Genomic DNA, 17,901 nt, shown 5'->3' with positions numbered 1-17,901 from the left:
AGTGATGGAATGCTACAAATCTGATGAAGAAACAAACTCATCTACATCTTGGATGGCCTGAGGCAGAGTAAATTTGCAGCAAATTTTCATTTCTGTGTGAATTATTCCTTTATGTTTGCAAGCCACCAAGTAACAAGAGCAACAGAGGTTTCCCCTCATGCTTAAAGCATTTTGTAATTACTCTGGCCCAGCTCCACTACAGGTTTGTCATTTTCTCAGTGAGAGGGGCTGCATACGTAGGCTGGAACATTGTGAATGCAGAATGGCAATACTCTCTATTGGTGCTCTTGCAATGCAGCTCAGCCAATCAGAACACAGCAACAGGGCTACCCTTGTGAAAAAGAAGTTGTGAAGAAGAAATTGTTTTCAGTGTGCAGTTTGTAGTGTACTTCAAATCTTAAAAGCATATTTTTGAAAAACCGCTTGCAGATAATAAAATATTAATGAAATAAAAGGGCACTTAAGTGACTTAATCAGAGACTTTCATGACTTTCTGAACACACTTAAGTACACTTTTAAAAAGTGACTTTGTAATGTCAGATTTAATTATAATAACTTTTTGTTGCGTTTTAAAGTAGCCTTATTTTGATTACTAAAGCACATGTACTGTAAAGTACTTGATTATAATTTTTAACGGTAATGTTATTCAACATTGCATTTAAAGTTAAAACATTTTAAATGTACTATATTGCAACTTCATCATTATAAATGTGTAATTACAAATTTATTCAAATACTTTATACTTCAACCATATTTTAAATTCTGAAATTACATGTAAAGATGTGCTGTTCAACTAATTGCATTTAACACATTTAAACTACAACACAGTTTCATTAATTGCAAATAGCATTCAATTAAGTGTCCGAAAACATTACATTCAGCTCACACTTAAGTATTTTAAAGTATGTTACTTCCATAATAAGTAGGGAACAACGGGGCTAAAGGCGCCTTTGATATTATTTTCCTCTAAACCACTAGATGGCACAAAAACGTGGCGTAGCACTTTGCAAAACATTCGCTTTTCAAGGTGCTCCTGTATATTTGTCTGATCTTTGACATGATCGCACGCAAAGTTGATTCTGTGCTTACTTGATCTAATATTTGATGTTTTTTAAAATGTTGTAGATTTAAGTTAAATTAGAATCGCTAAAATTAATGTGTAAAGGTGGTCTTGGTCATTTTCAGTTTTGTTTAAGATAATTAAAGCAACAGTTTTTAAAAAACGAAAGAATATGTAAAAGTATGGTATTTGGGGTAAAAAGCGCGCCTGCTGTTGGGGCTGAAGGTGCCGTGATTAACATGATAATTAATAGATCACTGACTTTTCCATTTGTTGACATGATATGGTTAGGTTCAGATGGTAAATATCATATATTATGTTGGGTGTCCATATTAGAGATAATCACGATGTTTAGAATGAAACCATCATATCATATTAATCATATCATATAATAAAATATAATTTGTTGTTACTACTGTAAATCATATTCAATTATTATTGGATCTCCTTCAATGCTTTCAGAATGTTTACTTATTAAAATGATTCTGTTAAAATATATTTTTTATATTAACATTTTAATGACAGTATATTTATTGAACAAAAAATAATTTTATTTTTCAAAATAAGCAGAAAATAGTACAAACTATGCTAAAGTGATTGTTTTGAACAAGTATTAACTTAGACATTATTAAAAAAAAACATTATTTTAGCTGAAGTATTTGTATCAATACCCATTGCCACCTCATACATTTATAAGATTTTTAAACAAAATAAACAACTTTGTTTTCATTGATTTATTTTCACACAAAATCTGTTGCTCCATTAATGTTCAATGCAAACGTATATATTTTTTCTGCAATTATACATTTCAGGTGCAGTGATTAGCACATTTTTCTTAAGGTGTGCCTTTAACCCTGTTGTACCCTACTCTTTTTAAAAGTGTACTAAAATGTACTTCTTTTTCACAAGGGTAAAATACTGTCAAGAAGAATTACTTCTCCACTACAGTGTCTGACTGTAATACTTCAGTGTTCTTGTAAGTCGTCAGCATCCTGGGTCGACTGAAGACAGAAACCATTATATTATACGGTAAACCTTCCAGCTTGAAGAAGTGCTTAATTAGTTATTCAAAAACCTTATCTGTTTCTGCAGTGGACAGAACAAAGGACTGACCGGATCTTGAATACCATTCTGAGGTTGTTTCTGTAAAGCACTAAATTTCCTCTTTCTGCTATTCTGTACGCAGGCATGAAATCAGCCAAGATTTAGTACCTGATCTACAGTAAAAGCATTATAATAATGAAACCAAAACAAGAACGCACTGAAGAGTGTGACGCCTCTAGAGCTGACCGAAGAGGATGGAGCAGAGCAGAAAGATGGCGTAAAGAAACATGAGACCAAGGCCTAATCTCCGATCCAGCTTCCAGCCGTTCAGATGCACACTCAGGACCTGCAAGACAGACAGAGACAACATGGAAACTAATAGCATTGTGTATGAGTGTAATCAGGGTGCGATTGGGGGATTTCACTGCCTCTGCTTTTAAATCCCACTTTCTGGTCATTCATGTTTATTCCTGCTTCTGGTCAGACAGGATGCATTTCTCATTTCTGACAGTAGATGGTGATGTACGTTTTCCTACCGGCGTATTAAAGCATGTCTTATAGATTCATCTGAGTGAAACAGGAATAATCTGAAATACTACATTAGAATTTTAGGTCTAATGTTTATAAAATCACAGGTCACCAGTTTCACTAGCGATTGCCGTCATTGACAAGAGGCCAGATTCGTTTCAGGCATTATTTTTGCATTTTTAGCATTTAAAATTACATTTCTATATTTAATATAATTCATCTAATAATTAAATTAATATATTTCAATCAGTTAATTCACATTAAATATTGGTATGCATTTTTACTGTTCATTTTTATACAATGCTTTACACAACATTATATTGAAATTATTTATAAATTCAGTAAACTTCTGTCCAGAGAAATGTTGGAAATTGCACATTTATTTACTTTAATTTTAAACTCAATTGAATTAATTATTAGCTTTTCATCAACTCAAGAACCCACTGCAGTTCCCTCACCAACCACCTTCTGGGAAACCCTACTGTAGAGCAGTGGTCCATGTGAGATGAGCAGTGTAGATTTCTGTGAATTATTCCTCTATCTTTTATGGAATATTTTTATATTTTTAAACTGATTTGCCAATTAAGCCTATGAGATTAAGCCTCTGTGCAAGGTCTTAACAATTCTAGAACCCCAAAAAGAAGCTGCAGACCAAATATGGTGTATGTTCTTGTATGTACTGTAGTGATTACGGGTAGACATTACTCACCGTGAGGAAGACTGATGCGAGCAGCAGGATGACAGAATAGACCAGGCCTTTATTATTGATGGATACCTGAAAAAAGACACAGAGCGGTCAGAGGAAAGCATCAGCGGGAACACTGCATCTGCACTGGATGAACAGTAAAATAAGTCAAACGCTCACTGCTGATCCATAATCTACTACAAGTGTCCTCAGAGCCCAGGGGAAGCCCAGTCCCAAAAGGATGTCAAAGATATTGCTGCCGATGGAGTTCGACACTGCCATGTCCCCCATTCCTGAGAAACAAAATACAACCAAAATGTAATGCATTTTACAAATAGCATGCTAAAACAAGCTAGCAACACGTTGAAACATCAAAATGTTAAAACATGCTAGCAACATGCTAAAATATTGTAGCAAAATGCTAAAACATGTTAGCTGTCTATTGACTATCTGGCCTTGAAACCTTCAAAATTATACCTTTTAAAAATTCTTTAAACAATTTAAAAACTTTAAACGATCTTCAAACTTCAAGATTTTAAAAGTACTTTAAACTGTTCGCCAGGCTTTCTCAAGCCAACACCAAAGTTTGCATTGACATTTTATTTTTTTTAATCTAGTTTAAAACTACTCCATAATGAAATATTTATATGAATTTCACTGAATTTAATTTGAATTCTAATTCATTTCTATTTCAAATTGATAATTCTACATCCTTTCTGCTACCTCAGGTCAAATTCAGACATTGAATTAGTATTTTAAAGACATTCTTTGTATTAGGTAACAAAAATTATATTAAAGATAATAAAAGCATGTATACAAACAATTTATTATTCATATAAAGGTTACACACCTTGGCGGGCGACGATGAGGCTCGCCATGCAGTCGGGTACACTAGTGCCGGCAGCCAGGAAAGTGATTCCCATGATGTAATCAGGAATATCTAGTGTGTAGCTGATGATGGTGACCTGCAAAACACGTCACATAATGACATAAATCAGCATAATCCACCAACTAATGGAATGAGAAGATAGTAAAGATATGGTATATTTGGTACAAATATGGTATATTTAATACAAATATCTATTTTTGATCTTTCCTTACCATCCACACCATGAGGTAGGAAAAAATAGCAATCCAGAGGGTTGAAGCAATGAAAGTGATCATGAACCAGCGATGCCAACGCGGCAAAACACAGTTAGGCACTGTGTAATACAGCAGAACAGCCAGCGGCCAGGACACAAACCACTTCAGACGCGCACAGTAGCCCGCTAATGCACACAAGATACAGAGACTAAATAACCACAAAATATTCTCAAAGCACGATTTTGATTACTTCTAAATAAATTTAAAAATAAAAAATAAAATATTCCGTCCAAGATGAAGATGAGTTTGTTTGTTCATGAGAACAGATTTGTAGAAATGTATCATTGCATCACTTGCTCACCAGTGGATCCTCTGCAATGAGTGAATGGGTGCCATCAGAATGAGAGTCCAAACAGCTGATAAATACATTACAATAATCCACACCACTCCAGTCCATCAGTTAACCTCTCGAGAAGACAAAAGCTGTGTGTTTGCAAGATAGAAATCCATCAAGACATTTTCAACTTCAAACCATTGCTTTTGGATACGAGTCCTCTATCCATAATATTGCTTTCTCCAATGAAAATGTCGTCTCTTCGGGAGTGGTGTGAATTACTTGTGGATTATTGTGATGTTTTTATCAGATGTTTGGACTCTCATTCTGATGGCACCCATTCACTGCAGAGCTTCGATTGGTGAACAAGTGATGTAATGCTTACATTTCTCCAAATCTGTTCTGGTGAAGAATCTACTCATTTTAGATGGCCTGAGGGTGAGTGCAATTTCATTTTTGTCTGAACTGTTCCTTTAACGTGAAGCTGCTTTAAAATAATCTGTTTTGTATAAAGCACTATATAAATGAATGTGACTTGATTTGACTTGACATTACATCCAGTTGTATACATATTAGATAAAGGTAACTAAAGATTCTTCAAGGCCAGCCAAAAGCAGCAGAATAAACCAATAAGCAAAACCTTCTGCATGTTTTAACACTAATAGTTTGAATTCGATCTGGTTTCATGCACTAACCAGGAATATGGAGAGGTTTGAACATTTCGTCCCCGTCCTCGTCCTCTTCTTCAGGCTGAGAGTTCTCCACCTCCACCTTCACTCCTTTCTTACCATCCGTCGTTTCGGTGTCCTCGGGTGTCTGCTGTGCTTCAACATTTCCTCCGTTTACGATCCCTCTAGAGTTGAAGGTCTTCACTGAGGTCCTGCTCATCTTATCCTCCCGGAGCAGTCTCTGTCTCTGAAAAGAGCAAATGAAAAGAGAGGAATTGACATTTTGTTGTGTCATTAATGTCAATGGCAGCTGCATCATACAGAGTTATTAAAAATTAAAATTCTCTTGTAAAACATGCTCCAATAATGTTTCATTCATAACTTAAAAAAATATATTTTTATAGTTTACTTAAGTTTTATGACAAAAAACTACATTATTAATTTTGACAAACTGTCCTATTTATTCTATATGATATATGGAACATATGATAAATATGTCTAATCGATTATTTTATCATACATGTCTTCAGTACTATCAAAACTATTACAGCTTTTCTCAATTGCTTTGGCTCAGTTCTCAAATGAGAGTTCTTTTTTCAAAACAATATGTTCAGATGTCTGAACAATTAGTTTCTTGTTCATATCAGATTTTAATTTCTTATTGATTTAAGCAAATTGCGTGTGTTTTGGCACGTGTGCAAATAAGTGCAATTGTCTAAAATTTGCACAATAACTAAATGCACATTGCTTGTTGATTAAAACTGATGAGTTGATTCTCAGTGAAACTACCAAACTCTTCACAACTTTAAACGTTCTTTCATCGTATGAGCCATCACATGCAGATTGATCCGTTCAATTATCAAAATCTATCAGACAAGCTTGTAAATTCCATAAATGAGACATGGAATGATTATAATGTCTGCTAAGTTGGAAATTAGGGTTGCAAAGGGGTGGCAAATCTTCCTGTAAATTTCCAGAATTTTTGTGAATTTGTGAATTTTTTCAGACACTTGAAAAAAAATCAAATAAAGTACATTTTCAGAAACTTTTGGAAAGTTTCCAGAAATTCACTGGAGGATTTCTGCTCCTTTGCAAACCTACATGCCATTGTAATGAAATGGGGATCACAATGAGGAGAACTGGCCTCCCGACTGAGCCTGGTTTCTTCCAAGGTTTTTTCTCCATTTCTGTCACGATGACAAAAATGACTCTTTGTTATTGTCCTCTTGCATTATTGACAAAACAATTTTTTGTCAGCACAATCTATTGTGACAGCACAATCATTACCATTTTTAAGAAGGACGGACGTCACAACCCTAAACAGCAGCAGCTGCAGCATTGCTGTATAAATACGTTTATATTTGGACAGTAGGCCTACATGTATTTTTGTAGAAATGTGTTACGTGTAAATTGTGAACATTCAAAGTTGCTTGTTGTGGAAGAGCAATAGGAAGATAAGATATATACGAATGTGTGGTGGAGTTGGTGTAAGGGGAAGACTGTGTAAAAATGAATAAGCAATGGTGAAAATTCAGTTTACATGTAACACATTTCTACAAAAATAAATGTACTGTATAAATAAAAATGTTATTTTTTTGTGCACTACAGCGTTCCCAATACATTTTTACCTACTGTTGAAATATGCATCTAGTTTTTCTCAGTCGCTTCGGTGCATTTCTCGAATCATCCTTAATATTTGCAGTCAAATCATTGATAAAATAATTCCTCTTGATCCCAGGTTGTGTATATTACATATATGTCCTCTGAACTTTGAAATTACTAAACATGAAAGATTGTTGTTAATTCTCTGTTTGCTGGAAGCTAAATGTGTAATTGCATGTTCTTGGAAAAAAGAAGAAAGTCCTGGCGTGTCTCAATGGATAAAGGGGTTGACCACATGCCTTGCCTTAGAAAAGATTATCTACTTTTTGAAAAACAAACTTCATGTATTTTGGTCCATCTGGAAGGTGTTCTATGACTTTTTGGAGAGTCTAGATGGTGACTCTTTTGTGGAACTGATGGACATTGAAAATATGTAGACAAGTATGTTATTGCTGTATTTATTTATTTTTTAATTTATTTAAATTTTTTACAAATTTTTTATTTTTTTTACTAAGGGGTATTGAGTTATTGAGTTAATTTATGTATTATTATTATTCATTTATTTTTATTCCGTTATAATGAAAAATTGAACTGTTGTCTTAACCTGTATGACAATCCTTGAAAATAAAAATGATTGTTAAAAAAATAATAATATTTGCAAAGTAGTGTGCATTTCTCAAAACAATTCGTACAAACAGCACCACACAATGGATTACCTGCAAAAGCCAGTAACTTACTCAAAATCTTTAGTTCATCTCTCAAATGTATTTATGTCTATGAACATATCAGTGCCATCAGAATGAAAAGTCCTTGTGTCATTGTTCACAAACTAGATAGTCAAAATGCTTAGTCATGTTGTCAATATAACAGTGCACTCTGTTAGTGTTACCTGCTGTAAATGATGGCGACAGTTTGGATGACAGTTACTGTACTGAAATGCAGAAGTCTGCACTTCTTATGCATGCCATATATCCATTTCAAAAGTACAAATCTACACATTACTGTATGTGGGATATTGATTGAAAGAGACTGGATAGGATTCACAGTTACACTTGAGCTATTTCAGAGAACTGGTTTATCATTGGTTGATCTACATTCTCTTCTTTAGTGAAAGTCAAGATTCACTTGAACAATTCATGGCAAATTTACAAAAAGTCTAATAGAAATGTGTAGAAAATATGCTTGACAGTTTATGACAACTAGATCAACCATTTTGCATTTAATGACTTACGATGAACTAATGACTGTTGTCATGATGTTTTGAAGGGTAAGACTATTACACAGAGAACTATACAATACATTTTGAGCGACATGATATTAACAATTGATAATGTAGGAAACCGCAGACAAATGTATATAATCAGTTGCATGATTGCTTGTTCAAAAGAATAAGAAACTGCTTTTATGAAAGTGACTAGATGATGTGGAGGTTGAACAAGCAGTTTTGAGAATTTTATTTCTGATCTGAGAAATGCACCAAAGTGACTGAGAAAACCTTTAACATCCATCAAGTTAAATTAAAAACAAAGTTTTATACAACTCTAAAATATGTGTGCATAATTAATAAAAGTAATAGGTTTTATTACTACACTCATTTTTTTTTTTCAATTTTCAGTTGCTTGTAACTTTCACAATTAATTACAAAGAAATAGCAAGTAACATGGAATTAAACATGACATTGAAATAAAAAGACTCAAATATAAGTATTTTCTCATAAAACATACTCTAATATATTTACTACCTTAATTCAAATACAGGAATTGAATTGGAATTTAAAGGCTATTCTCTGTATTATGTGACATAAAAAAAGTGATGCTGGAGTTCACCTCACTGATGAGCATGCGTCCGGCCATAGTGAGACGGGTGCGTGGAGAGAAATGCGGTGTGATCATGACACGCAGTCCAGCCTCTGGGAATGAGAGCTGGTGTGGCCTCAAGATGAGCAGCTCATCCACCATCACCACTGAAGACTCCTGTCCTGAACCTGCTGGAGCTGAGAACAAATCCAAAAAACACTTCTGCTTCAGGACCCAGCCTTCACATTGGACATGCAAGCTATGAGAACCAATGCATTTCATGCAAAACAAAAGCAATTCAAAACATGCATGCATGAGTACCTTTCCTCAACAGCACCATGGAGGTGTTACCGTTTGTTCCTGCTTCATCAGCCTCTTTATCTCTGGACGTCTGTCTCCTGACACAACATTGGCCCGGACTGCCACATGATCTCTGGACAAAGCTGGCAATCTGACTGTTGAATCTGAAAATGAGATTAAGGCAAAATATTTTTGCAAAATATTGGGGTTTTTTTCATGCTTTTCATCTTCAGAAAGATCTTTCTTGCTCCCCATTTTGCATGAAAACTAACTTCTTTAAGTAGGTTTTCTATTTACTTAAGAAAACCAGGCAAACTATTTAACATACAAACATACAAAACTACCAAATTGTGACATAAATTTGATCGCACTGCTGTTAAAAGTGTTCACCGCCTGTTTGATTACATGACATTAACTAACTGCTTGATTTTTACAGTTCGTTTCTGCCATATGGACATCAACTTGAGATCGTCACCACTGATAATCTATTACTAAATATAATGTATAAACTTACATTTTCTGTTTTGTAATTTTCTTTAATTCTCTCTCTCTCTCTCTCTCTCTATATATACACACATATGGACCCACTTTATATTAAGTGTCCCAAACTATAATGTACTTAAATTTCAATTAATAATTTGATACAATGCACTTATTGAGTACATACGTATATTTAAAAATACCTTCCCCTAATTGCTTATGCATCATTTCTTTATTTACATCTATAGTTACAGTCAACCCTACCCTTTAAACCTAACCAGACCACTACACCGGTCACTTAATTAACCTATATCCCAGCTCAATAGCAGAAAAAATGATTTGCAATACAACATGAACACAAGTACATTGTACAAAACAATTCATTATTTCTAAACTAGGTAAACACACACACGCATACATAAATATATATATAGTTTAGCACTCTCTAGTCAGTTTTTAAATCAGTATACAGTATATCTGTGATTTGTGTTTCTTAAGCAACCCTTAATCACATTGCATGTAAGTATTCAGTACTAAAAACATTATATGCACAGTGTAAAAGCATTATTTTGATGTTGTTTTTGTAAAAATGTCAGTCACACTTTATTTCTAATTCTCGCTATTAACAAACCATTTACAACTTTTGCCTAAATGAACTCCTAATTTGCTGCTTATTAATAGTTAGTAAGGTAGTTGTTAAATTTAGGTAATGGGTGGGATTAAGGATGTAGATTACATCATGCAGAATATGTGCTTTATAAGTACTAATAAACAGCCAATGTTCATAATATAGGCACGCTAATAAGCAACTAGTTAATAGTGAGCGTTACCAAAAGTGTTACCAAAATGTTTATTCTTCACATATTTTCAGCACTTATCAGTATTACCAACATACATACTTATCTCTGAAGCTTTGTTCATTATTTAATATAGAAATGAAAATAAATAGCCAATTATTCATAATATATATTTCAATGTATCAATTCTGCGGTTTCACAGTTGCCTCAAACTTCAAAAGCTTCTCTGAAGGTTTTTGAGTCACCGTTTCTTTTTAAGGCATCTGCTGGTGACAAAGCACATCAAAAACAACATATTCTTCATCTTTTCAATGGGACTGTTGTATCTGTATTGGATAAATATGTAATATCTTGAAATATCAACGTCTCAGTCACAAAACATGCTTCGGCTTCCCTCCTCCAACAAAACAGAGAGGAGGGATGTTTATCTGAGGCAGCTCAAGCCTCCCCTAATGGCCTTAAAAGGTGCTTAATGAAGGTTGTTGTCGTGTAAAAGATCCTTATCTCTCTAGAAGCTGTGTTGTCTCTACAACACTGTTACTCATCAGCTCTCCTTTCCAAACAACACATGGAACGTGCTGCTCTCTCATATACATGCAAGAGGTGGTGTGCATCTGCAATTGCAAAGCAATAAAGAGAAGAGAAGCTTGCAAACTGATATGATTGAAGCAACAGGGAGGTCTGTGTAAATGTAGAGTGGTCTGGGCAATTATTTGATCTTGAAGATGATTTTAAAACTCTTGAATTTTCAATTTTAGAGTAAAACTCCCATAAAAACGCAGAGTACTTCAGTATTAATTTTATGATTGTTTGTTACACTACAAATTTCCTGGTTTCCTGGTCATATTTTTTACTGAAATATTTGCAACTGAATACATTTAATAATCCATTTCAAAGGTAATAATAATAATAAAAAATAATAATAATTACATTATTAGTTGTTAAAAAGTACATATTTTAAATCCCTTGTGAAAAAAGTACACTTTAGCATACGTTTAAATTTTAAGTACACTTAAAGCATACTTTAAGTGTACTTATGGCATACTTTGAAAGTGCAAACTGAATGTAATGTTTCTGAACACTTAATTGCATGTTAATTGCAATTAAATGGAAATATATTATAGATTGAATTTATACTAAATGCAATTAGCAATGTTTTTGACCCACGTAAGTAGGACTTAAGTACATCATTATATGTAACTTCATGATTATTTCTGTTGTCTTTGAAATATGGAATTTAACAAGTATTATTTTTTTTTTTTACATCATTACAAAGGTCACTTTTTTAAAAGTGTACTTAAGTATGTTAAGAAACATTAAAGTGTCTCTATTTCACTTACGTAAGTGGCCTTTTATTTCATTAATAATACTGTATTATTAAAAATCTGCAAGTACAGTTTAAAAAAACAACAACACATGCACATTCAATACAATTAAGAGCACTTATTTTTCATAGGGGATTCATCACACAATACTTAAGTTAATTTCTATGGCCGGAATCTGTGGCCTGCGGTTCATTAGAGAACTGAATTTTCTGTCTCTCAAGTTGCAAAAAAGAACGAAAAATGTGTTTTCAGTATAGCACTTGCAGTGGAAGTCTAATAAAGATAGCCAAAGGCTTTAAAAAGTTTTTTTTTATTAAAGTACTTTCCTTTAAATGTTGTATAAATCTTCTTTAGGCAGGGCTACTTTTCTAGGTGGTCTTGACACTGTACTTGTTTTACAACTGGTTGTCTCAAAATGGTATGATGAAGTTTAGTTTCTATGGTGAAGCTACAGTAGTTAAAAAGCCAACTAAGTCTTTTTTTTAAGATTTATTTTTGGTGTTTTTTGCCTTTATTACGATAGGACAGTGTAGAGGAGACAGGAAGCAATGTGTGTGAGAGAGAGGGGGGTGGGATCAGGAAAGGTCCTCGAGCCGGTATTCGAAATCGGCGCACTGCCCACTAGGCTATCGGCACCGACAATCCAACTAAGTCTTGATTGTCTCAAAAAAAAAAGTTACATTTTGAAGGTATTCAGTATTTGTACTAAAGTCTCTGTGATGGAGAACTACATGATACTCACTTCATGATAAGGATGTAGACTCCATACATGGAGATCAGAAGCATAGATTCCCACCTGTAACAATGCATTAATGATACAAAGATTATTAAAACAGCTCTCATATGTGTTTGTGAACATTACATTCATGCATTTAGCAAACGCTTCATCAAAAAAGCAATTCATCAATGATATTAACTTCTTAATACTTCTAGATAATTACAGTACTGTAATACTTCTGCAAATACAATACAATGTTTCTCATCCACTTGAACGTGTGGGCATGGCATGGGTGTAGTTATGAGACTTACCATACAACTCTTTCATCATAGATAACCTGGATAAAATGAAGAAAACGAAGTGGTAAAATGACAGGAAGTTTCTGATGAATTTATCACAGAATTAAATCTACAGACTAGTGCTGGTAGTCATTATTGACACCATGTTCATACCTTAATGAATCAGAGGAAAAACTGTATTATACCATTTCCCTCTCTTTTGTTCTCTCTCATATGTACAGTAACACATAGACTCACCAAAATCAAGGCCAGCACTGAGAAGATGTAGTACAGCGAGTCTCTGAACAGAGACCACCAGGTCAGGGCCACCGTCTAGAGCAGAAAAGGACAAAAGACACAAGAAACTGTGGCAATATGCGTATTTAAAGTCTTCAGTGTGATTCCAATGAACAATGGCAAAACTAAGTCTTTACGTGTGCATCTTATCATTAATATTTTGTAGCTCATTTGAATACTTTGATAGCAAGATGAGTATGTCTACCTGACGGGCAAAGATGCCACACACTCCAATGATGACCAGTATGTTGAAGACAGCCGACCCAACAATGGTGCCAACGCCGAGATCTCCCTTCGTGATGAACACACCTGCCAGTCAAGCACATGAACAATGGTCACATACGCGATACAAAAATCACATTGATTTCACATTTTACTGTATGGTATCAATTTTGAAATCAGAGGAATCGGTCAAATATATTAATATTCAACCCAGAAATGCACTGTTTGGCCATTTAACCCTATAAAACCTACTGTATCATATATGATATGCAAATTTCAAAGGTCTTTAAGTTAATGATCAAAACCTTGATGAAAAACCTGTTGTACACAATCTACTACATGCTTTCTGTCATCTGACTGATTAGTTTACACTTGTTTAGCAAGTAAAAGTCCTTTTAGTATAAAATACCACCTTCAGCTCTTGGTTCATGTGTTTTTATATTTTTTTGTTTTGTTTTTTTGCTGTGCAATCTTTACTGATTTTTATAAAGTAAACATAAGAATAACTTTGATATTGTTTGTAATATTTCATGATGAACATTTACTGGACTGAAGCAGCTTCGGTTTATTTGATTATCCTTAAGTCATTTTTTAGAAATGTTTATTTGTTCATCTCTCAATCATCTTCGTATTGCATTGCATTATATGTTTTGAAACTATAGAGATTTGATCGTAGAACTAAGCATTCAAATATCATCTTACTAAGACATACTATTGGGAGATATACAGTGACAACTGACATTTATAGGTATTATGTTGTCCGCTTTACTGTTATAAATATATTTTTGATTTACATTACAAGCTTACTTGTAATGTAAATCAATTACTTAAGATGTACTGTAGTATAGGTATGTATATCTTGCAACTAATGTGGAAGTGGAGGCTCAAAAATTATGCAAAAGTGAACTTACCAATTAAGGAAGTAAACAATTCTGGAGCTGAACTTCCTGCAGCCATGAAAGTTGCCCCAGCCACATCTTCACTCAGCTGCAGATTCTAATCAAGAGCATCATATAAATTATTAATCATGAGTGCTAGCAATAATGCGCAACTAATTAACTTTTCTATTTGTCCTACACATTGTTTCAAGATATTTGTCTGCACTCATGGATACCACATCAAGTGCCATGTACTTCAACCAATCTTCCCTTGTGAAAAAAAAAATGCACTTACAGTGGTGGCCAAAATTATTAGAACACCTGACAGATCTGGAAAATACTGACCTTTTTTTTACCTCCAAAACATGATTTCATTTCATATTGATCATGAAACATGCAGATGGTTGCTCTGAGCACAACAAATATAAGATGAAGTGAGCCGTACTGTTTTTATCCACTTTTAACTTTAATATTTGGTATGTCCACCTTTTGCAGCAATTACAGCAGCAGCATCTCTCTGACATAGTGTCAATATATTTCCTGAGAACTTCAACACTAATGTTATCCCAGGCCTTCTTCAACTCAAGCCAAAGGCTTTCCTTTGAATGTACAATAGATCTGTCCAGTTTATTTTCCAACTCGCCCCAAATTTTCTCTATGGGGTTGAGGTCCGGACTTTGAAGGGGTCCAGTCCATAATTTTCAATGTTCCAGCAGATTCCTTCCATCGCAGGTAGTTCCGGCAATAGTTAGAAGAATGTTTAGGGTCATTGTCCTCTTGGGAAAAAAATCCAGGCCCAATAAGACGACTCCCAGATGGTACTCCGTGCCTCACCAGAATGTGGTATACTTTCTTATCCATGATGCCATTAATTTTCACCTGTTCCTGAGGCTGAAATGGCACCCTGCACCATAATACTACCCCCTCCATGTTTAATTGTTGGCAAGAGACACTCATGTTTATATCTCTCCTCCGTCGAACATACACTCTTCGCTTGTTGCCAAACTGTTCAAACTTAGACTCATCAGTCCACAACACTTTATACCAATCTTCTTTAGTCCATTTCTTGTATTCTTTTGCAAATTTCAGGCATTTCACTCTATTTTTCTCTTTCAGTAATGGTTTATTTGCTGCTATTTTGCCAACAAGGCCTTCTTATCCCAGTTTCCGATGTTGATCTCATCACACAGTTCTCGTGAGGTCTTTCTTGGGTCCTTAAGAATGAGAATTTTGAGATGCTTCACTTTTCTATCTGAAAGTTAATTTTTCTACCTTTCTACCTTTTGGTTCTTGTTTGAATTGGTGGCATCATGGAGGTCTAAAGTGTACTTTACAGTGCTTGGACTGCATCTCACGTCCTTGGCTATGCGGCTGTAACTCCAGCCAGCATCAAAAGGGCATTTATTTGAACCCGTTGCTCACTCGTTAGCTCCTTCTTCACCTTAGCCATGTTCAAAGAGCAACATGTGCTTCTAGACTACTTCTAGAGGCTTTGAATTGATACCAATTGGTGGTGTGGCCTCAGTGACAAAACCCTGATGTTACCCATCACTTAATGAGCAAGATAGGCCTTGAACACTCAAAATAATCACACAGCTGTGTCCTAAGACTCTTGCATCACCATCAATTTAACCATGATCACACCTGACAATGATTACACAAGTAATTTAGAATTTACAATTTGTAATTTGTAGAATTTGTAATTTACAAGTAACTTTAAAAAAAAAAACTGCACTTGCAGATGATATAATATTAATGAAATAAAAGATCACTTAAAGAGAGACACTTTCATGACAATGTTTTCTAACACACTTAAGTACACTATTAAAAATCAATATGTTAAATTAAAAGTTTTACTTTAAAGAACATTTTCAATCATGTTTTATTAATCTTTTGTCATGATTTAATGAAGTACACTTTTTTGATGTGTTGACTAACTATTATGCAATTACATATAAAGATGTACTTAAGTCCTACTTAAGTGGGTCAAAACTCATTCTTAAGTTAAGCTAAATGCATTTAATATAGTTTTAAACTATAATACGTTCATTTATTGCAGTTAACAAGCAATTAAATGTCAGAAAACATTGCATTCAGTTCGCATTTAAGTAGCTATATTCTTTTAAAGAATATTATTTAAGTATGCTAAAGTGTACTTCTTTTCCACAAGGGTTCTCCAGCAGCATGAATCTCTGCAGTTTTAAATACTTAAATCACGACAGCTCCTGACAAATCGTGAACAAAGCCAATTCCCTGAAGGAATGTGAACAAAGGGAATTTCCCAGAAGGAAACACACCTTCCAATCTTGACATGTTAATTAACACTTTAGCCAGAGTTCATGACACATAGCATCAGTGCTGACCCGTGGGAGCAGGGAAACAAGGCTGTCATCACTTCATTTTCTGAAGGATAGAGAAAGTAACATGTGCTGTCATTCTTATTCCAGCTGAACTGTCTGACAGGCTGCTGCACTCACCTCTGAGATCTTCTCCAGCGACGGGACAAAATAGTCATCGCAAATGATAGCCAGTGCGTAGAACATATAGACGGCCTGCAACGAGAGGATAGATAAATAGATAGATAGATAGATAGAATAGATAGATAGATAGATAGATAGATAGATAGATAGATAGATAGATAGATAGATAGATAGATAGATAGATAGATAGATCGATAGATCGATAGATAGAGACAGAACGATAGAATGAATGAGAATGAATAAACAATAGATAGATAGATAGATAGATAGATAGATAGATAGATAGATAGATAGATAGATAGATAGATAGATAGATAGATAGATAGATAGATAGATAGATAGATAGATAGATAGATAGAGACAGAACGATAGAATGAATGAGAATGAATAAACAATAGATAGATAGATAGATAGATAGATAGATAGATAGATAGATAGATAGATAGATAGATAGATAGATAGATAGATAGATAGATAGATAGATAGATAGATAGATAGATAGATAGATAGATAGATAGATAGATAGATAGATAGATAGAATGATAGATAGATAGATATAGATAGATAGATAGACAGATAGATAGATAGAATGAATGATAGAATGAATGAACAATAGATAGATAGATAGATAGATAGATAGATAGATAGATAGATAGATAGATAGATAGATAGATAGATAGATAGATAGATAGATAGATAGATAGATAGATAGATAGATAGAGACAGAACGATAGAATGAATGAACGATAGAATGAATGAACAATAGATAGATAAATAGATAGATAGAGACAGAACGATAGAACGAATGAACGATACAATTAATGAACGATAGATAGATAGATAGATAGATAGATAGATAGATATATAGATAGATAGATAGATAGATAGATAGAGACAGAACGATAGAACGAATGAATGATAGAATAAATAAACAATAGATAGATAGATAGATAGATAGATAGATAGATAGATAGATAGATAGATAGATAGATAGATAGATAGATAGATAGATAGATAGATAGATAGATAGATAGATAGATAGATAGATAGATAGATAGATAGATAGATAGATAGATAGATAGATGGATGGATGGATAGAATGATGTATAGATACATCATGTGTCACTCACACAGAGCACGTGCAGTAGTATGGCTCCTCTCTTGCGCTGCTCTTTGGTGAAGATGTCCTCAGGGAACTCATGGATTGCTAATGGGAAAACACAACATGGTTTAGACATGGAATCATCAGAAACAATTGTGCCTGCTGGATTTTCAAAACCAATTTAGCTGAATGTGTGGTGGGCTAGTGGCATGTATGACACCAGA

General features: G+C 34.1%; 1 protein-coding gene across 1 annotated transcript in view; it reads right to left on the bottom strand.

Annotated features, from left to right (window-relative positions):
• Nucleotides 1-764: 764 nt before the first annotated feature.
• LOC131545045 (sodium/potassium/calcium exchanger 3) overlaps nt 765-17,901 on the bottom strand; it is a 40,719-nt gene continuing 23,582 nt past the window's right edge. The window contains exons 3-17 of the mRNA XM_058783653.1: nt 17,706-17,782; nt 16,573-16,647; nt 14,129-14,213; nt 13,201-13,304; nt 12,957-13,031; nt 12,732-12,757; nt 12,445-12,498; nt 9,122-9,264; nt 8,831-8,997; nt 5,430-5,649; nt 4,419-4,585; nt 4,168-4,282; nt 3,498-3,610; nt 3,342-3,407; nt 765-2,450 (exon numbers count right to left, since the gene is read on the bottom strand). Of these exons, the coding sequence (XP_058639636.1) occupies nt 2,340-2,450; nt 3,342-3,407; nt 3,498-3,610; nt 4,168-4,282; nt 4,419-4,585; nt 5,430-5,649; nt 8,831-8,997; nt 9,122-9,264; nt 12,445-12,498; nt 12,732-12,757; nt 12,957-13,031; nt 13,201-13,304; nt 14,129-14,213; nt 16,573-16,647; nt 17,706-17,782 (1,598 nt within the window). The 3' untranslated portion in view covers nt 765-2,339. The remainder of the gene's footprint in view (nt 2,451-3,341; nt 3,408-3,497; nt 3,611-4,167; nt 4,283-4,418; nt 4,586-5,429; nt 5,650-8,830; nt 8,998-9,121; nt 9,265-12,444; nt 12,499-12,731; nt 12,758-12,956; nt 13,032-13,200; nt 13,305-14,128; nt 14,214-16,572; nt 16,648-17,705; nt 17,783-17,901) is intronic.

Source organism: Onychostoma macrolepis, chromosome 07 (genome assembly GCF_012432095.1).
Source record: "Onychostoma macrolepis isolate SWU-2019 chromosome 07, ASM1243209v1, whole genome shotgun sequence".
Classification (NCBI taxonomy): Eukaryota; Metazoa; Chordata; class Actinopteri; order Cypriniformes; family Cyprinidae; genus Onychostoma; species Onychostoma macrolepis.
The sequence above is the reverse complement of the archived record's forward strand: the minus strand, read 5'-3'. Positions and strand labels throughout refer to the sequence as shown.